The 22,387-nt window shown below is 46.4% G+C and overlaps 1 protein-coding gene across 1 annotated transcript in view; it reads right to left on the bottom strand.

Moving 5' to 3' along the window:
* Positions 1 to 22,387, bottom strand: part of NOL10 (nucleolar protein 10) — a 91,398-nt gene that overhangs the window by 35,131 nt on the left and 33,880 nt on the right. The window contains exon 13 of the mRNA XM_056123515.1: positions 19,804 to 19,856. Coding sequence (XP_055979490.1) covers positions 19,804 to 19,856 — 53 coding nt within the window. The remainder of the gene's footprint in view (positions 1 to 19,803; positions 19,857 to 22,387) is intronic.

The raw sequence follows: 22,387 nt of genomic DNA, 5'->3' as shown, positions 1-22,387 counted from the left end.
TGATATGAAGAGTGAGAAAATGAACATAAAACGGTAATTAATCCAACTTTTAGCTAATAAAAAAATCTGCAATGACAAAAATCTCATTCATCAAATCTATATCAACAGGCATAAAGATTTAAACTAAAATGAACAATCATATGGGTAACTTTAACTGATATATGGGCTGGAGCGATAGCACAGCGGTAGGGCGTTTGCCTTGCACGCAGCCAACATGGCCGACCCGAGTTCGATTCCTCCGCCCCTCTCGGAGAGTCTGGCAAGCTACTGAGAGTATCTCGCCCTCACGGCAGAGCCTGGCAAGCTCCCTGTGATGTATTCGATATGCCAAACACAGTAACAACAAAGTCTCCAATGGAGACGTTACTGGGCCCGCTCGAGCAAATCGATGGTTGCAGTAGAACACACGGTGTATGACACACCTAAGTTCAGGCTTCCCCTGATATCAAAAACTGTAACGCTGAAAAGCTTCCCAGGGGCCAGAGCGATGGCTCACAGACACTGCGCACGGGGGAGCCCCACAATCATGTCCTGGTCCCCCCAGCACAGCTATGATAGGAGCCTCAGACACCAGCAGGTGAAACACCCCCACAAAGAAACAGGACAATTCTACTTTTGGATGAGGAAAACCTGTACATGCAGTAGAAGTGCCCTTTTTTTTTTTTTTTAAGTAAGACAAAATACTAAAGAAATTTAGAGAGACGTGAGGGGGAGGTGGGAATAGGAGAGCGAGAGAGCGAGAAAAAGAGAGAGAGAAGAAGAAGAAAAAGAACATGGGTTTTTCCAGAGGGGGAAGGGCAAAAACCATCTTTCGTAAGTTGTTCAGATATTTCTGAATGATAACTAGAAAGAATGACAATAGTATAAGAAGTTAAGTTCACAGATTAAAACTGGACCCATTAAATGCTAGATGGTAGATTTTGATTCCGTTTTCACTAGTCACATATTTATTATGATTCAGGTGTAGCATACTCTTTTGGAAGGAGTCCGGGGGGTGGTACTGGGGCCCGAACCTAGGCTTCCTGCACGCAAAGCCCTCTGAAGCCGCTTGCACTCCCTGGTACAATCACTCACTGAAGTCACAGCAGAAGAACCACGCAGAGGAGAGTTGTTTTACAGAGAGCCCTCCCGTTGATCGTCGATTTGCTCGAGCGGGCCCAGTAACATCTCCATTGGAGACTTTGTTGTTACTGTGTCTGGCATATCGAATACTCTCGGTAGCTTGCCGGGCTCTCCGAGAGGGGCGGAGGAATCGAACTCGGGTCGACCATGTTGGCCGCTTGTAAGGCGAACGCCCTACCCGCTGTGCTATCGCTCCAGCCCTCTCTGTAAATAGACTAGCTGCCTCAGTTCCATTCAGAAAGGTAAACTGAGCACGGACAGTTAAGTTCAATGTCAAACACAAGTAAAACAAAGTTAAGAGATGATCAAGTACACTTTAATGCAGTGAATGCTGTAGCAGAACAATTTTAGATGGTTCTGGGAGACCTTTACCTGAGAGGCAAAAGATGAAGATAGCGCTGAAGGGGACGGCTGATCTCAGCCTTGATAAAGGGTCGTAATTTTACAATCAGTAAGACTCAATATAGTTAGTTAGAATCCAACGATAGAGTCCAATAAACTAATATAGTTTATTCATTAATAATACAAAAAAATGCGTGGTTAGAATCTGCCCCTCTCAGAGAGCCTGGCAAGCTACCAAGAGTATCCCGCCCGCATGGCAAAGCCTGGCAAGCTACCCGTGATGTATTCAATATGCCAAAAACAGTAACAAGTCTCACAGTGAAGGCGTTACTGGTGCCTGCTCGAGAAAATCGATGAATACCGGGAGGACAGTACTACAGTGCAGAAAATTACTTTACCACTCAGACAGTTTACACGATTATACTCTTAAAATTTTTAACTTAAACATTATTTATAATGTTTATAATATATATCATGTTATAACAACATGAGTTAGCAACTCATTATACTTACAAGCAACAAGAATAGTGTGAACATAAAATAATTTTACTTCCTAGATCATAGAAACTAGTTCCTACAGAACTATTTTTGAACCAAAAGGGGCAGGGGGTGGGTGAGGAAAGACAGTGCAGAGGGTAACGGGTCTGCTTTGCATGCAGACAACCTGGATTTGATACCCAGCACCATATAGTCCCCTGACCCCTGCCAGGAGTGATTCTGGAGTACAGAAAGAGCTAGAAGTCAGTTCTGAGCACAGCCTGGTGTATTCAAAAGCCAGAGAGAGAGAGAGAGAAACGCGAACTTGGAGGGGGGAATCTAAAGCAGATATAAATATTAGCTCAGAAACTAAAAAGAACAACAACAACAAAATAAGAAAAACAGCAAATAATAATGGCAGTAACAATCCAAACTCTCAGAGGTAGGGGTTTTGAATCCCTGTATGGACAAACTTGCAGGCTCTCGAATGTAGCCTGCCCACAGGGCAGAGTCTGGCAAACTCCCCATGGCGTACCAAATATACCAAATACCAGTAACAATGATGGGTCTCATTCTCCTAAAGAGCCTTGAGTATAATCTCAGGGCTAGGATGAAAGAGACGTTACTGGGGCCTGCTTGAGGCAATCGACGAATAACAGGATGAATGAATGAATGAATGAATGAATGAGAATCTGACCCACACTAGAAATATTTCACTCTTAGTGAAATAATCTCAGACCATTATCCTTTTTCAGAAACATTGAGGAGCTAGAACGGGTTTGAACTCTGAATTCTTTGGTGGTTATTGGTTATGGTTTGGGGGCCACTCCAGGCACGGTAAAGAGTTGACTCCTGGCTCTGCACTCAGGGATCACTCCTACCGGGCCTCTGGGGACCAGATGCAGTGCCGGGGAGCAAACTCTGAGCCAAATGCATACAAAGCAAGCACCCCACCCGCTATAACTATCACTCCAGCCTGAAATGGAATTTCTTGCCTTCAGAAAAGGTAACATAGCATTACACTGTATCTCACATAAAACCTGCAGTGGGGAGTGGGAAGTGGTCGATCATGAACTGAGTTCTGGTCGATCATGAACTGAGCTCGTCTCTGCAGCAAAATCAACACCTAATCCATACCAGTGATTCAGGCGTGAGGAAGAATGAGCAAGAACCACACGTCAGGCTTTGAGGCCACATGGAGCAAATCTGGTGAGGTTTTGCCACTTGTGTATCACACAAACACTTCCCCGGTGTTTTAGTTTCAGAACTGCAGACCCTCAGAGAGGATAGAGGTACTACATTTTAACTACCACGTTAGAGAGTGCCCTCTCAAGAGGAAGAATGAGCTTTGGTTTAAAAAAGAAGAAGAAGAAAAAGAAAAAAAACAATCCTACAACGTAAAGACTCAAAGGCAAATTTCCTTTCAAACATTTCTCCCATTATTGGTTGAGAGGCACCACGAGCACCAGCATGTATTTTTGAATTCTGACAGCTGGGGCTTAATAATAACTGATCATAAGCCCCAGACAGAAGAGACAGCTGGGTGAGCCGAGGGAGTGGCCTTGCATTTAAGCATGTAATTGCATTTGCAATATAATGAGCTGCCTAATTGCACACCCAAGTTTACATGCATTTAGTGAGTAATTATGAGTCATTTAAAGGTACTCTACTTGTAGTGCTTTGTTCTCTTGTTCCTAAAAATCAGATTAGCAAAGGGGCAATTTAATTTCAAGATTTTAAAAGATCTGTCTTAGAAAAGAGAGGAAAAAAAAGTCTTCCAAAATTTCAGTTTTGATTTTTGAAAAAGTAGTTTGGAAACTGAAATAAGACCAGGTGAAAAAAAAAAAAAGAGTAAAACTGCCTATACCATTGGCTCACTATCAGCAAATACTGAGAGATCAAACCTATAGACAGTCTTTGGGAGGGCCTATAAATCCAAATAAGCAAGCACAAGCAGCATCTATTCTCAAGGGGTGGGGCTCAGAGGACACCCAACACATTTAAATACAAAATTACCTAATATGCATTTAGTATCACCTACAATATACAAATAAACGGTATGTCCAGCAAAAAAAAAAAAAGACAAGTAATTTAAAAGTAAACAAAGAGGACCGCTGAAGAGACAGCAGATCAAGTAAGATGCTTGCCTTGCATGCAGCTGAACAGGGTTCAATCCCCAACACTTATACAGTACTCTGAGTACTGCCAGAAGTGATCCCTGAGTGCAGAGCCAGGAGAAAACCATGGGCACATACTGGCGTGGCCCAAACACACACACACAGACACACATAAACTGGAGTGGTGCAAATACACACACATACACACGGAATCTGAATAGATTATTTCCCCAAATAGATACAAAACACACACACACACACACACACACACACACACACACACACTGGAGTGGCCCAAACACAACACACACACACACACACACACACACACACAAATGAAATCTGAATAGATTATTTCCCCACAAATAGATACTGGCCAATAAGCATATGAAAAGATGCTTGCCACAGGTCGTTAGGGTAATGCAAATCAAAACCACGATGAGCAACCAGGCTGTCAAAACAAGGGCGAACAACAAGTGTTGATGGGAATCTGGAGAAATCTTCAAACACTGTGGGTAGGAATGTGAAGTGGGAGACAGCTGTGAAAAACAGTTGTCAGCTCCCAGGAACATAGCTCAGTGCTAGAATGCGAATTTGGACTGATGCCTTGGGTTTGACAGTTCCCCCCCACACCGCCCCCAACCCCAACCTCCTCCAAAACAAATAAGAACAAAGTGAAGCATCAAGTTACCTTAGGATCCAGCAAGTCTACTCTGGTATAGACCCCTACGCAAAAGAACCCCAGGAACACCTGGATGAGCCCTGATAGCAGTATTACTTACAAAGGTCCCAAATAGAAGAAATCCGATGCATATCAAATGATGAATGGATTCACAAATGATTCATCAAACGATGAATGGATCCACAAAATGTGGTGTATCCATACAACGGAATGTCTGTCAGCAACACTGGTTAGGTAACAAAATAGGACAAACATGTTTTATTTTTAAAAAGTGCTATTCGCTTGTTTAAAAGTGAAAGGAGTCAAACACAGAAGGCCATGTGCTATATGTTTTCATTTAGGTGAAGTGTCTAGAAAGTAGCTTAGTCAATGGTTGAGGGGAATGGAGGGAATGGGGAAAAACCAGCCTCGGGCCTCCTTTTGCTGTGATAAATGGGGAATTATCCCAGGGGCGGCATCCCCTTGAACTCTGTAAGTAAAAGGGTTGACTTTATGGCATAGAAATTCCAGCTTAATTCTCTGCTGTTCATTTTTCAAAAATCTATTAAGGACCATGCATTTCAGCATTGTGTCCACTTCCTTTGTGTCTAGAGGATTCTCCCCTCAGTTTCGCACCCTGTGAATATTTTGTGGTTAGACCAGCCATTTACAGAGGTCCCACAAGCTTCCCGTGCAGACCGCCTCAGTTCTGACACGTTTCTGGCGAGAATGTACCAGTGACGTGCAGAAGGAGCACCAAGCTTCTGCACGCAGTTGTTTGCCTACCGCGTTTCACGTTCAGCTATTCCATAGCAGTCGTTTTTCAGCTCTCAATTATCTAAAGAGCTTCCAGAAAAAAGGGGGCTCCTTAAAGATTTGCCTTGGAACGATGTTCCAGGAACCAGTAAGTGTAAGGTTTGCTCAGGCCCAAGTGGCGCCTGGCTGATGACACAGTGACATTCCGGGAATGTAAGATCTCCATGCCCCCCAGTGCGGATGACAGGGACTTATGGCCTGTCTGGCGACAGGAAGCCACCAGGCCGCATTCCGTGCTTCCTCACGTCCACCCCTGCAGATAACAGAAGGCCAGACCAAGCGCACCGGGTCCCACCCGTCTCTGCTCCCCTTTCCCGCCCAACACAGCTCAAAATCCCGCTTAGCCTCCCAGGGTGCGGCTCTACCCCAGCCTTGCCAGGGGCCGGTAGGGTCCGCCAGGGAGTGCACCCCAATAAACTTCTCTGTTTCTACACTTTACTCTCTCTGTTCCTCTGTCTGCGCCGGGTGAGGTCTCTGACCTATCAATAAGGTTAGAAATTCCTGATTAAGTTTTAGAAGGAGTGTCCAGAAAGATGCACAAAAATACTTTACCACACTCTTGTTTTATTTGTGTCAAGTGGAAATATGGGAGGATTGGGGCTAGGGACCCTGCTCGAGTGTTGTGAAATTACCTTCGGGCAGATTTACCGCAAACACCCATGCCTAGAGAGAGACTATTCTGTCTTCTTATTGCACAAGTGGAAATATATACAAAACCACACCATTTCTCTTCTAAAACACTTTAGCATTAACTTGAGGTGTAGGAACGGGAAAGAAGACACCAAAGTGTAGCAGTTCATGGGAAACGAAGCATGTACATCCGCTAGAGCTCCACTGACTTTGAGCAACATTCAGAACACGTAAGCTAAGTGAAAACCGGCTTAGGGACGGGGGAAATAAAATTACTCTCCAAGGAATCACTGCGGTTCAAGTAAGCAAAAATTTTATTCGAAGCCATTAAAATTTCTGATAAAATAAATCTCTTCAAACTCTCGGGAACTCAAAACTGCACTATATTTAGTCTAACTAATTCCAACTTGAGGAGGAGAAAAAAAGCTTTAGACTGCTGTTGGCTTTCCACGAAAATTACAAATGCATTAAATAGCGTGGAAAAAAAAACCCCTCAGCTTCCATTTTCCTTTAATCCTTCTCCCCACCCCAATTTCTTTTTCTTTTTTAAAGAGAAGAGTATCTTAACACGATTCTAATCTTCAAATAGGAACACCAGATGTTTCTGTGGCAGTTTCCCACTAATGCTCTCTCGCCCTTGTCCCCCCCCACCAATCCCCCTACTCCCCCCCCCCCCCGCCCCCGGTTTAGGGCTTATCACACCCTGACACTTGGGCCCCTGTGCACTTCCCTGCACTTCACATCAGCCCCTGCACTTCCAGGGACTCCAGCCACGGGCCAGTCCCGACTTCCAGCCCTTCCTCTCCCGGTTTCCTACATGTGCTAAAAATGCCCAGCCTCAACGGCAGTGCCTACGCACATACATCCACACACACCCCTGGGTGCTGGAGGCGCCCGGCCAATTTTGTCATATGAAAATGCATTTGTCCTTTTGATCACACACCTGGCAATAAGCACTCTCCAAGACCTTGTTTTGCGATTTTACTCCTGCCAAGAATTCCACAGATGGTCCTGGTGTGTTATCCCGGTTACCACCACATCAGTAGCTTCCTGGTTCAATCCTACTTCCGTGCAGGCAAAGGAATTTATTAATAACTTTCCAACATATTCTAAGGCCTTCCAAGCTTCATTCTGAAGCTACATTTAAAAAAAAGGGGGAGGGTGGAGGGGGCAGCACTTGTGTTTAAATATATCTGGGGATGGAAGCACAGCCGAAACAAAGGAAGAGTTAAATGTTTTAAAATGGTAAGTACCGCTGCTTCCTCAAGGGCGCACAGCCTACCGATTCTATTCTAGGAGCATCAAAAAGGTCTCACCGACACTTCGCACTGTTTATCTGGAGAGCACCACACACGTGGCCAGGAAGTCCTGAGCACTTCAAATTCAAGCAGAAAGCCCAAAGAAGTCCACGGGCAAAGCAAAAGAAGATGGTATAGAATCCAACTGTAATTTCTCACAAAATAAATGCGGTGAGCCATGAAGTACTCAAGGTAACTTTCTAAAACTCCCCAGCTCAAAGTTTTATTTTATTATTATTTTTTTCCTGCTTTTTGGGTCATACCCAGCGTTGCACAGGGATTACTCCTGACTTTGCACTCAGGAATTACTCCTGGCGGTACTTGAAGGACCATATGGATGCCAGGGATCAAACCTGGGCCAGCTGCGTGCAAGGCAAATGCCCTACCCCCTACCCGCTGTGCTATCGCTCCAGCCCCCCAGCTCCAAGTTTTAAGTACATGCGTGTTCCTCCCAAAGAGGAAGATCAGGTTCCCTATACCCACCAACACCCAAGCTTTTACTGCAAAATCCATGGCAAGTGTGTGTCAGGCTGTGGAGGGAAGCGGGGTAACCAGAACAGTCAACCATGTTTTAGTGAGATCTTGGGAAAGAGTCCAAAGCCCTCAAGGAAAGCTTAAGTATTCTTTTTCCGGTTTCCCTCTTCCTCTCTAGCCCTGCCATCTCTCAGCTCGTCTCAAACTGAACGGAACAAGACTCTAGCATTTCAATTCTCTGTGTGAAGACATATACTCCTGACCTCACTACCTTTTTCCTCACACCTTCAATGGACGGTCCCTTCATGGCTTCAAAATTCAGACACCAGGACTCTCGCTGACCCTCCCACCTACAGGAAGGTGATATTTCTAGCGCACCTTTAACACCTTGTACATACAAGTCCCTTAGCAGCCTTACTGTCAGTTCCTTACAAATAAGCTTGGAGTTAGAAAGGCCCAGGTGTTAACATGTCTTTCAAATTTGAGGTTGAGGGCAGGTCCATAAATTATCTACTAAGGGTTTGTTCCACGAATGATCACTCTCTCCAAACATTCAATTTCACTAAGCCCCAAAGACCAAACATCAGGGCAATGTTTTCATCATGGCCACTTTTTAATAATAAGTGATTCCTGTAAACTGAAACAGTGAAATATCACTACACAGCTCTCAGAATTCCTACAATTCAAAACACCCAAATTGAGAAGGACATGGAGCAAGAGGATTTCTGATGATTACTGACAGAAATCCAAAATGCACAGACAGCTTGGCATCCCTCAGAGAACTAAACCTACTTTTCCCACAGAAAGGGAAATCACTGTTATTTACCCAAAGGCGTTAAAAACAAAATTATGCCCAAGAACGTTTAAAGCTGTTTTATGTAGTAAACTGCCCAAACTCCCACAAACTACAGTAGTACAGTCATACAATGAAATTGTACTCGGCACTGAAAAGAAATGAGCTCTCAAGCTTGCTCATAAGTAGGAATCGCAAGCGATAAATCACTAAGGGAAAGAAGATAAGCTTTCATCAAGAAATGGCGACACATGGTCTGATCCCAACTTTACGATATTCTGCAAAAGGCAAATCTCCAGAGATAATGAAAATCCCAAGGTTGGGGCAGGCTTGAAGGATGGTTGGGAAAATTAGAAAAAATGGTGGTGGGAAGGTGCGCTAGTGGTGGGATTAGTGTTGTAATATAAAATGTAATAAATCATGAACAACTTTATATAAATAAATAATTTTTTTTAAAGTCAAGTGGCTGCCAGGGGCTTGAGAGAGGGGTACAAGAGTGGTACACAGAAAACCTTGGCGGGCAGCCAACAATTCTGGATGCTACATAACGGCAGATACGTGTCATAATACATTGGTCAAAAGCCACACAACATTTACCATCAGGAGTGAGTCCTAATGACTCCTGATAGATAGTGACGTGCCCATGTAACTTCACAGACAGTAACAAATGTACCAGTCTGATGTGGAAGTCAGTGGGACAAAGTCTGTGTGCCCATATGGACGTATCCTCGCCTACACCAGTGTCACTAGTTTGTGTATACATGTGCGTGTGTAGAAACAGCATACGGGAACTTCCTGTGCTTTCCACTCAATTTTGCTGTGAACCTACAAAACTCTAAAAAAAAAAAAAATCCAAACGAATAATAGAATTTTACTATGGGCAGATAGGTAAGAAACGGTAGAGCAACCCTTCCTTTCAATATGCCCCACAATTATTTTACATACTGGTTCTAAGAATAATGCTATTGATGTGAAAGTCTCCACTGACCCTCATTTTAATACTGTTCATCAACTACCTCCTGAAGGATTGTTTGTTTTTAATTTTGGGGACACAGCCGGTAGGTGCACAGGGCTCACTCCTGGCAAGTGCAGCAGGGCTCAGGGGACCATACAAAGTGTCTGGGATTGAAGCCGGGCCAGCTGAGTGCAAGGTAAGCGCGTTACCAGCCATGCTATCTCTCTGCAGGATTGCAAAGTGCTGGTAAGACAAGCAACTCTCATCGCTAAGATGAAAATAAAAAGGAGAAAAGGCAGGTAGGCAGGTAGATGAGAGTTCACCCAATTTCTCTCCACTTTCATGTATATTTGAAATCTTAACAATCAATGCAAGGTTTCCTCTGCTTCCTATTTTTAAAGATTCACTTAATCACTTAACTTCCCGTTAGTCGTCGATTTGCTCGAGCGGGCGCCAGTAACGTCTCCATTCGTCCCTGTCGCGTGCCAGAGTAGCCCAATGGCATCTGTTCGCTCTGGGAACATGAAGAGCCTCAAACCGATCGTTCATGATCTTGATGAAGAAGTCTGACCCATTTAAGAACACACACACACACACACACACACACACACACCTCAGTAGGGAGCCAGGGAGATAGCTCAAACTGCAGGAAAACGTGCCTGGCATGTACGAGGCCCCAAGTTCAAAACCCACTACAGTCTGGGGCCCCTGCACATCACTGGGTAGCTCCAGAGCCCTCCAGCACTGCTGGACCCCAGCACTTAACCATCTGGCCTGCACCGTCAGGACAAGACTGAGCTCCCTGGTTTCCTGAGCACTGCCTAGGCGCATCCCCCCTCCACCGCCACCCTCCCCCAAATTATTCCGTCGAGAAAGGACCGATCCATCAAGCAAACAGCCACACAACTGTAATAGTCAGGCACTGAAACCAATCCTGGGGTTTTTCTACTGCCACCGCTTACACGGCAGCCCCACTGGCAGGAAACAGGAGAACACGGATTCACCTCCAGTTCTTTCTTGTCCAAGCAAGGAGGGGAAAGGGACCGACTTGCTGAGTACCAAAAAGATGGAGGAGTTAGGACTTTGGTTAGTATGTGATTCAAACAAGCGCCTGAAGCGGAGTTTATTTTCAGGAAGTTGGGGCCTTTCTGAGGGGCCACTTTGTAAGCAAAACCAAGCATCATCTGACATGCCGGCATTAAAAATCAGTGCCTGTGATTTGTGCCTCAAAGATTCCGACATGGACACCACGTGCAGGCTCACCGAGCCGGAGCTGAGATAAGCTTCTGCAAATGTGACAGGATGCGGAGAGAATGACTTCCTAAGTGCCACACATCCAGGCTATTCTTGCGCTCCAATAAATCGAGATGGGAAATTGACAGGATTTCCCTTGTTGAGAAAAAGGCTGCAGATACTACGTTCCTGCCTCAAAATATTTAGATTCAAATAGGAAACCCACACTTCCCCCTTTGTAAAGGCGCAAACAACTTGTTTGTATTGGCACAGGGTAGTTTATCAGCCACCTGACCCTCGCGCCTTACTTCCCTACTTCGGAGTTATAAATATGTAACTGAAAAATTACAAGCAGAGCGCCATACCTTATAAAGCAATTTCAGGTGCAAGATAAAAACTTGCTGTGAGCCTGGGTTAGAGAGGAAACTCACTTTAAAAAAAAAAAAAGGAAAAGAAAAGAAAACAACCTCATCATTTGCTCAGTACCCGGCTCCTTTCGGTGACTGAGAACCAGCCGATGAACAGTGCAGATTCTCACTCTCCCACTGTCTGCCCAGAAAGGTCGATTTCCTTCTCTATTTCAACGGTCTTTCACCTTCCATGAGGTATCTTACCTTCCTAGCTCTTCTGTGTAAGACTGACTTTACCTAAGATGGTTTTCTTGGAGAACTAAATTAAACAGATGTCCCATTTGCATCAATATGAATCAACGGAAAATTATGCATCAATGAACTCCACGTTAACTGTTTTACATTTTAACTGGCCTTTTTTCTTCCTTTCAGAAACCCTGTAAGATTAGCCCTTCGTCTGACCTTATTCTTTTCCCTGCATCCTGAAATCGGAGCTTCCCTAGACAGTCCTGGTAAACCAGTTCCTGATTTTACTGAGCTGTCTTCAACATTTAACCTGTCAAATATTTCTTCAAGAATCTTCAAGTTATGGACCCCAAGCCCAGGGACCTGAGGATGATTTAAAGCCCCTCTTGGGCAAACATGTGACAATTAGTTGGATTTCTGACCATGCCAGGCAACAGAACGTGACCGCTGTCATGGAGCCTGCTGTGAGCAGGCCCTCCTGGCAGTAAAGTAAAGGGCTTGGCAAACATCAACACCAAGAACACAAGCCTGGCAGGTGCCGGCACCACACTGTACACAAACCCCATCAAGCAGGAAGTGGGGTGAGAAGGGCCCTGAGGCAGCCCCCTTATTTGACTACCTCAACCCTTTCCCACCTCATTCATGTGTGGGGACAATTCTGCAATATCGCACTCAACACAGACATGCCTTTGACTTCACAGCTGAACGCACCTCTCGGATCTCACCGCCAGTTGCGGGTGCACCGATCGATAGATACCATCATACTGATAACGGCCAGAGATACCAACATGCAATTGAACACATATTGAACCAGGGCCTCACACATGAGAAGTGTGCGCTCAACCTCTAAGGCCGCATTCCCGGTGCCCTGTGCTTTAGAAACCCCGTATCCCTGTGTTGGGCTGGACTGATAGCACAGCGGGTAGGGCGTTTGCCTTGCACGCAGCCAACATGGCTGACCCGAGTTCAAGTCCTCCGCCCCTCTCGGAGAGCCCGGCAAGCTACCGAGAGTATCTCGTCCACACGGCAAAGCCTGGCAAGCTCCCCGTGACGTAGGATATGCCAAACACAGTAACAACAAAGTCTCCAATGGAGACGTTACTGGGCCCGCTCGAGCAAATCGATGAACAACGGGAGGACAGTGACAGTCTCTCTTTGTTGGGAACTGACCCCCGGGTACCAGATACCTTACACCCATGAGACACATGCTTACAATGAAGTATCCCCCGAGTGTTTTCTCTTTTGGTTTGGGGGCCACACCCGGTGGTGCTCAGGGCTTACTCACAGGGATCACTTCTGCTAGGGCTCAGGAGAACAAACCTATGTGATGCCGGGGACTGAACCTGGGCTGGGATCTGCCAGGCAACCGCCCTACCTGCTGTGTCTCTCTGCGCTCTCTTTCCCCCGAGTCTTCAAGTCATTTCAGGAGTCGAATTTCCCAGCCCGGCTCAGGAGGCTCGGGGCCACTCTTGGACATTATTCTTGGTCAACTCGGGCGATGATTCACTCCTGAGGCCCAAGGATGTGGTAATGCTCCAGCCCTGGGGGGCCAGGGACCATCTGGTTGGTGCATGTGATGCTGGTGATCATAACCCAGGGCGGGTCACATGCAGGGCATCAGCCTGAACCCCTGTGACATCTCTGGCCCATGGCTGCTTTCAGTTCTTATGTTAAAAAAAAAAAATCAGCTTGTCAAGTAAAGCAGGGCAAAGCTAGCTTTTCCAAGCCAGCCATGGAGAAGACAGCCCTCTCCCCTTCGGCTGTGAGGGGGGAGACAGAACACGAGCTCAGGAGGCTGGGACTGGCACCCGAGCATCCTGGAGTGCCCAGTGCTCACAGAAGCCAGGATGCTTCCTCCCCCGAGAGACAGCCACCTCAAACTCAAACGCTGGTTTTCTTGCTCAGCCAGGATGTCAGGGATTGCCACAGGCACATCAGAGATGAAGGGCTGGAGTGAGGGGGGAGGGGATGCATCCTCCCCAGCTGCATGTAAGTGGGAGCCGTCCTCAGGGAGGCCGTGAATCATAGTGCTGAGACTCGCTCTTTCCCCCGGCCGCCCGAAACTTCACGCTGACCAACTTTTCTCCCTTTCCGCCATGCCTTGGTGATCACTGACTGAACCAGGGCCCATGCTGCGTACCCAGCATGGGGATTCTCGGGAGGAGCACACAGGCGCTGCTCCCTCCTGGGCTGAGACCTCAAGGTCTCAGCACATTCACGAGCACTGCAGAATCAGCGCCCAATGGTCTGGCTCGCCCAAGCCCTGTTTGTGTGTTTTTAAGGAGAGAGCTGGTCCTCAGCACAAAATCAGTTAGATCTGTGAGAAAGTTTGTAAAAATCAGGCCCAGAGAGGATGAACTGGCGAGAGGCCATGAGTCGGCTGTGGAAATGGAATACTGTGGGATGACATCGGTCCTTTCCTGTGGCCTTCGAGGATGCAGCCGTTCCAGCCCAGATCCATTCCAGCAGCCACAAGAGGCCGAGAGGCGCAGGAGCAGTGGGGGATCAGAGCCGAGCACCCAACCACTCCTACGATCTTACGGACGGGCTTGGAGTCTCTGCATTTCTGTGCATACACTCAGCACAGTATCTAAGATAAGATTACACTTTTGGGGTTCAGCCAGAGTGTGAGGAATGACATCTGCCCTCGCGGAACAAGAGCGCCATCCCTTCAAATTGCTGCTGTAAGGTACATCTTCCCTTGAAAGTGGCCCAGCTGATCCTAACGCTCTTTCTTCTCCATGAGCTGCTTTGTCCCAGGGTGCCCATGAGATGCAGCTCGGAACAAGGCTCAGCCTTTCCCCTGTAAGCAGCAATTTTCCCAACTCAGCAAATACAAGTCAGGAGACCTAACTTGTAGAGATCTGTTGGCACTCTCCGACAGGACTGCGTCTCACTGAGCGTCTCTGATCTGGCTGATTAGAAGGAACTGTCAGGGCCCAGGGACTGATCCTTATCCCCCTGAATAAACACAACATCCTGGCACACATGAGCCATCTTCTCCACTTCTGTATTTCCACAGTGGCAGCAGCAAAAGGCCAATGCTAATTTTGAATATTGCATAAGAAGAGCTCTAACAGGGCTGCAAATCAGTCACTGTGCAAATAAATATTCGTTATCTCAGATTTACCGGAGAGAGAAATTTTGATTACTCCCACATGAATTTGTTTTGTTATCGTTCAACACACACTGACTGAAAATCTGCAGTAACGGGCACTGCCGTAGGTAACAGTGGGAAAGAGAAAGCCATGTCACTCTGTGTTTTACACTATGACTTACAACAGGGAAAGACTCGTAAAGAAGCAGGGAAGTGTAGGACAAATTCTGCACTCCAACAGGAAGCTCTGCCTCCTTCGGCAAAGAGGTCAGCAATGTTTTCCGAAACGGCTAGGTACGGATTTCAGGGCTGGGGGCCCACTCGGTCCCTGTCACCCAGCTGCCTTGGCACCGAGTCAGTAAGCTGTAGAGATGAACACTGTGTGCCCACAGCACTTCATGTACACAACCGGGCAGCTAGCCAGGAGTTTGATGTGCCGGACCCCTGAGTGAAGACCCACCCTCGAAATCTCTCTGATTTCAATTCCAGGGCTCCAATTCCAGGGTACCTAGTTTACAAACCATACGAACCATAGGTGACTGAGAACATCCAGAGTCTGGCCAATAGGCTGGCACGGGCCGAAAAGCAGCCACGCCCCCGGCCCGCTGGAGTGAAGGGTGCCAGTTTCCTCCTCCCCAGAATTCCACCCACACACATTTGTGCTTTAACACTGGACCCTTGATCCAACAGAAATGTGCTTTACGCCCTCACTTAATGGTTAAATAATAGTTTTAACACAAACTGATCTGACAGGAGTCACGATTTCACCCTCTGGGGAAAATTACCCTGGAACCATTTCAGAGGTCCCCAAGAGGCCCGGGGTCATGCCATAGCCAGGCAGATGCCAGACCCAGGCAGGAGTAGCTTTCTGACTTTTAACTTCTTCCACCCACTCACTGTCTGATTGACAGCTGACGAGCTGTTCCTTCGTGGTGACACCAACCAACACAGATTGCTTCTATGTTCTGACCATCTGCTAAGCTCGGGAAATGGATTAATGGTTCACAGAAATCTGTACTTCTGTGAGGGTGAGAGAAAACAGAGCCCACACAGTGTGGAACACACTTGTCATTCACCATTTTGCCCTGGATCTGAAGTGCAGAAGGAAGACTCTGATATTTACCCTAATAAAATGATGATATACAAGAGTCTGACAACTGAGAGCCAACCACTGGACAACCTTCATAACACATTTATGTCGGAGCTGCAATCTGCATTAACCTATATTCAGGTCTGAGCCACAGTACCATGTGCCAGCATCCATATATTTACCACAGACTCCGACTTCCTTTCTCTCACAGTGCTTCACAGTATATATCTGTTTATCATTGCTTCTGCTCTCTGGACTGTAAACTCACAAAACACAGAGGTAAGACAGTTTCACTCGCAAGAGCATTCCCAGCTCCGAGCCCTGAGTCAATGAAAGCATCTGTTGGTCTCTTTACTTTTAAAATACAGGAACAGGGCTGGAGCGACAGCACATCGGGTGGGGTGTTGGCCTTGCACATGACAGACCCAGGTTCGATCCCCAACATCCCATATGATCCCCTAAGCACCACTAGCTGGGATTTCTGAGTACAGAGGCAGGACTAATCCCTAAGCATCGTCAGGTGTGACCCAAAAACCAAAAACTAAATAAAATAAAATACAGGAACAATACAACATAGTTACAGAGCAAAGCAGTCAGCAGAGTTATCTGAGACCAGATTCCCATGTGGACATAAGTAAAAGAACCCAGGGAAGCCGCCAGAAAATCTGACCGGAGTTTGGGGGGGGAGGGGTGCATCAGAGAAACAGCTTTAATTCAGAGGGTAGGGCTCTTGCCTTGCACACAGCCAACCCAGGTTCGATTCCGGGCATCCCATATGGTCCCCCGAACCCACCAGGAGTGACGGTTGAGTACAGAGTCAGAAGTGAGTCCTGAGCATTGCTGGGTGTGACACCCTCCTCCGAAGGAGGGGGAAAAAATCTGGCCCTTCTGTGAACCTTTTTTGGATTTTGAGTGTAGTAACTCAAGAGACTTAAAAGACATTCATCAGACTTAACTTTGAAAATTTAGCTATTAAAAACTTGCATTCCCTCTGCCCTTTAATGCCCTCGTGAGGACAGGTATACAAGTTTATAGTTACTATGCTGTCTATAACACTTTTGTTAAAAATGCATTAAGGTTTTCTATTTCTTAATACCTAGTCATCTCTATTTGTGGAGCTGATGAATGATGCTAGAAAAGTTCAAGTGCCATTTTCTAGCAGAAACAGGAAGTACTAAATCAAAAGGATTTCCTGAGTAAAGAAAAAACTATGGTTATATTCACAAAAAGAAGGAAGGTAGTCAAGAGGGAAGGGAGGAAGAAGAGAAGGGACCGGAAGAAGGGTAGGAAAAGAAGGGAAAGAGAAGGAAAGGCGGCGAGGACAGGAGCAAAAGTGGCCATGGCCCACAGAACGGGAGGGCTGGTCTACAGAACGACTTCCTGAGAGATGGGGCGGGGCTGGGGGGGGCGGGAGGGGCCTGGGCCACTATGGAGGGAAGTGGGCACTCTGGTGTTGAGCGCGGGGCTGCAATACTATGTGCATGAAACGATTATAAATCCAGTACCTCAATGAAAAAGGAAAACAGTAAAATTCAAAAGAGATAGGAGTCTCAATGTGGGTTACATATAATCTATTTCTCAAACACCGCCACCCCAGTTGCAGGGGACGTGGTTCCCGAATTGCTTTCTAAACTGAGTACAGAAGTTTCAGTCCAATCGTAAATGTTAAAGTACTTAATAGATTCTGTTGATTTATGACAAATACTGAAACATTGCAATAAGAGTAAGAGAGGCAATTATTTTCTAAAATGTCTTAAAATACATCCCTATAAAAGTTGGGCTTGGGGGTTGGGAGTGTAGGTCTGCCTTACATACGGAAGGATCTAAGTTTAACCCCAGCACACCACAGCCCCCTGATCACGACCCCCTGGACAGCCCTGAGCACCACTCGAGTGATCCCTGGTACCAGTGGGCCCATAGCATTGAAACCCCCAGCAGGGCTGGCCAAGCATCCTTGGGAGGAGCCCCAGGCCACCTTGGCAATGCCCACCCCCCACCAAAGAAAAAAGTTGAGTTCAGTGACACTGCATAGAACCTTTATAGTCCCTCAAAACATATACTGACTTTTATTCTTTTAAAATCCAACAAGTCACTTCCTAAACAAGCAACATATTTACCCTGAGTTTAGACAACTGTGTATCCTAAAGCAGGCATGTACTCTGCTTCCTGTGAGAAGTTCCCAGAGCCTGCTGGGAACCCAGCAACTCCCAGCAATGGTGACCAGGCTGGGCCCCAGGATCTGGGATGCGAGTCACCAGGAAAGGCTTGGATTCGCTCTAGAGTCTACATAGGAGTTCATTCTAAAGAAGGCAACTAAGATTACATTACAGAACACACACACACACACACACACACACACACACACACACACAGGATCTGGGATGCATGTTGGGAAAGGCTTGGTTTAGCTCTAGAGTATACATAGGTGTTCATTCTAAACAACACAACTGGGGCTCGACCGATAGCATAGCAGGCAGGGTGTGTTTGCCTTGCATGTGGCTGACCCAGGTTCGATTCCCAGCACCCCATATGGTCCCTGAGCACCTCCAGAAATAATTCCTGAGTGCACAGCCAGGAGTAACCCCTGTGCATCGTCGGGTGTGACCCAAAAAGCAAAAAAAAAAAAAAAAAAAAAAAAAAGAACGCAACCAAGATTACATTACAGAACACTAACACACACACATACACACACACACCCTTTAAAACCAGTTCCCAGCATCAGCATAAGTATTGTCGCTGAAGATCCTCACACTGAAAGAACAGGCAAGCCAAGCTCTTAAGAGGCGTTGGTTTCTGATGGGAAAAGGAAGGTGCTGATGGCTGGAGAACACCACTAAGTGACAGACTTAGTAAGTTGTAGGGATGTGAAATCAGGAACCGCACTTAATCTATCAAGACTGTAAGCTTTCAGGCAAGATGGTATCAGACAAAGAGGCAGAAATTAACAAGAGAGAGAACATTAAGCTGTCTTCCTTTCGAGCACAGGGCCAAAGGCGAGGAAAGAGCTTTTATGCCTGATTTATAAGATATTGCTACAAATCACAGCCCAAACCTCCCACACTTGGCATGAATCACACATTAAACACACATGCTTCTCTGGTTCCCTAGCCTCAAACAAAGCTCTGTGCCAAATATCAACCGGGTTAATTTCGATAAAATCTTATGAAAATGGGCAGGCTTTCAGACCCCTGGGCTCTCTGCTGACTTTGAAGAAGTATTACAAAGAGCAAGTTCCAAGTATAGACAAGTGGCATTATTTTAAAAAAAGAAAACTCAGTGCAAGGGAGCAGGGTACAAAGGCAGATCAGGAAGGAGCACTGAAGTACAAGTTTCGGAACCATGCTCAGCTGAGCCAGAATAACTCATGTTCTCACTGTCCCCACACGCCGGAACCTGGGAGTGGTCCCTCTGGGTTTTTCTCCACAGACCTGAGTTACAAAGAGGCCTAAAATGCTAACATTCCCCGAGAAAGTAGGTTCTCAGCATCTGCGGTCCTGAGGCCTCTAGCTTGCGTTAACCTAAAGTCACCAGGTCTTGGGACCAAATAGGGAAAAAAAAAAAAAAATCCCACACAGAAAAACAGACCCGGAGAAACAAGAGAAAACTGGGTCTCCTGCAATTCTGAGATCATACAAATGTGGTTCCACTTCAAAAACAAAGTGTTTCTGCCTGCCCTATTCTTTTTTTTTTTTAATTGAATCACCGTGAGATACAGTTACAGACTTTCATTGTTTGAGTTTCAGTCATACAATGATCAAACACCCATCCCTCTACCAGTGCACATTCTCCACCACCAATGTCCCCAACTCTCCCCCCTGCCTCTATGGCAGACAATTTCCCCCATACTCTCTCTACTTTGGGGCGTTACGGTTTGCAGTATAGATACTGAGAGACTATCACGTTTGGTCCTTTATCTACTTTCAGCACACATCTCCCATCCCGAATGACCCCTCCAACCATCATTGTCTTCATGATCCCTTCTCTATTCCAGCTGCCTTCTCCCCCCCCCCCCGCCCCCCCCCCCCCGCCCCCCCCATGAGACAGGCTACCAACTATGGGCCTGCCCTATTCTTAATCACAGCCCCTTGGGTGCATTACTTACTGGAATGTAGTAGATGCCCATCTTGGGGTTTTCGTTGGCAGTAAGAAGCATTCCTGGAAATAAACACAATCAGAAAGGTAAGCACGGGGGGGGGGGGGGGGTGGAGAAAAGAAAAGTACCTTTTTATCACACATTTTGAGGGGTTTGAGGTGGGCAGAACAAGACGGATGGTGGAAGCCGGGCCTGGGGAATCCGGGTGGTGGTGAGGCTGGTACCTGGGCACGGCACTGTTAGCTCTCGGGAGAAATGCCCTTTCTGACTGCGACTGTGGAGGCATTGAGTACTAGAGAAGTTCCAACCAGATTGGGCTCAGATCGACACAAAGCGCAGTGCCATTTTCTCAGGGGAGAGCTAAGTGTCGGACTCCGAGACAGCAGGCAGGTTCAGCACATCGCTATGATCAGCATCAGGGCCTGCAGACCACTCCTTCCATTACCAAGAATCGGACAGCCCGGCCCACGACACCTGCCTTGCATCTGTTGAGGTTCCTGGGTCTGCGCCCTGGCACCACCACCCCTTTTCCCCCAAAAGTAAATTATTTCCACAAAAATTCACAGCAAAGTAGCTCCTAATTTCTGTTTTAAAACTTCATGCTGAGGCTGGAGCGACAGTACAGTGGATAGGGCAGTCTTGCACGTGGCTGGCCCAGGTTCAATTCCCAGCATCCCATATGGTCCCCCAAGTACCGCCAGGTGTAATTCCTGAGTGCATGAGCCAGGAGTAACCCCTGCGTATTGCCGGGTGTGACCCAAAAAGCAAAATAAATAAATAAATAAATAAAACAAAAAAAAACCCTTCATGCCTGGGGGGGGGGGGGGGTGAGTTTCCCTCCCTGCCCCAAGGGACCCAGTCCAGCAGCCGAAAACCTCCAGAACTCAACCGCCACCAATCCCACAGCCGCTCTCCACATGCTCGGACACCACCAATATACCAAGAGAAGCACACCTCAGCTGAAGGGGTTTAAAGTAGAAGGCAACCGAACTTAGGGGGAAATATATTTATATAGATATAGATATAAGCACACAAGGCTCAACCTTTAACAACATGTTACTAACCTCTTATAGAAGGGCTTAACGGCTCCTAGTGAAATACAACAATCTTCACACACTTTCCTCTAAGAAACCTTTTTTTTGGACCATGTTTAGTGGATTATTCATAGCAAGCAATACGAAATAAATTATTTCGGTTCTGCTTTGGGGGCTGGATTTGTGATTCAAGGTGGAAACATCCGAAATGTGGTGGTGGGAAGGTGTAATGGTGGTGGATTGGCGTTCAAATATTAAATGTAACCAAATATTGTGAACAACTTATAAAAATAAAATTATTTTAAAAATTAAAAAAAATAACACTTATTGCCTGACACGAAAGCCAAGTGACTTAAGGGGCATTTTCTTTTTATTTATTTATTTATTTATATTAGTGAAACACCATGAGGTATAGTTGTAGACTTACAAACTTTTGTGCTTGGGTTTCAGTTATACAATGATCAAGTACCCATCCCTCCACCAGCGCCCATCCTCCACCACCACGGGTCCCAGCATCCCTCCCACCTAAGGGGCATTTTCTTATGTAGCTGTGACATAAAAGCACTGGGGATGTCACAGCCCTTACAATTCTAATTGAATGCACAAAGGTATTTTAAGAGATTTATACAAGAAAGTGGTTAATTATTTTGTTTTTTTAGGGGGGTACACAATATTTGCTGTGACTCCATGCCTTACACCATGTGCTGTGACCCCGTGTCCCACACTCTATGCTGTGGGGAGACCCACACTTCGCAGTGCTACTCCAGGCTCTGTGCTCAGGGGTCACTCCAGCAATGCTTGGGGGCTCCAAGCAATGACAGGTTCGAACCCAGCCCACATGTGCAAAGCATGTGCAGTGAGCACAGCGAACTATCTCTGTGGCCCCAGAACCATATTATCTCACAGGTAATTCCAAAGTGAAAGCAAGTTCGGAACCAGGACCAGGACAGACACACAGACACACAGACACACAGACACACACACACGAAAACATTCAAAAGAACTAAGTCAAGAATGTACATCTACGAATGTACATCTACTGTACAACTAAGCGAGAATGGATACGTAGGGGCTGGATAGTCCAGTGGGTAAGGCCTTGCACACAGCCAACCTGATTCAATCTCTGGCACCACATAGGTTCCCCCCCTCCATTCCCACCAGTACTGGTTAAGCCCTGATACCACCAGGTGTGGCCCAAATAAACAAACAAACAATAATAATGCACATCTAAATTAAGCCAAAGCCAAAAACAAAAACAAAACAAAACAAAACAAAAAAACCAGGATATTTCCTTGCTTGTGGCCTGGATAAAACCTTGCACCCAGGCCTTTCACTCAGGCGTTCTTGCTGCTAATGGAAGCAAATATTCAGCAGGTGAGTGGGGCGCAACTCACTCCCTGTTGCTTCCTAGGTCCCCAACACTGTGGTCCATTTTCCCAACTCTTTCAACATGGTTGAGGAAGTTCTGGAGACGGAAGAGACTTTTCGCGACCAAAAAGCTAAAAATGTGGTTCCTGCTGAGCCCCTAAGCCTGGCCCATGCCACAGTGCCCGCCCGGC

The sequence above is a fragment of the Sorex fumeus genome, unplaced genomic scaffold (assembly GCF_029834395.1).
Source record: "Sorex fumeus unplaced genomic scaffold, SorFum_2.1 ptg000006l, whole genome shotgun sequence".
NCBI lineage: Eukaryota > Metazoa > Chordata > Mammalia > Eulipotyphla > Soricidae > Sorex > Sorex fumeus.
This window is presented reverse-complemented; position numbering and strand designations above follow the sequence as displayed.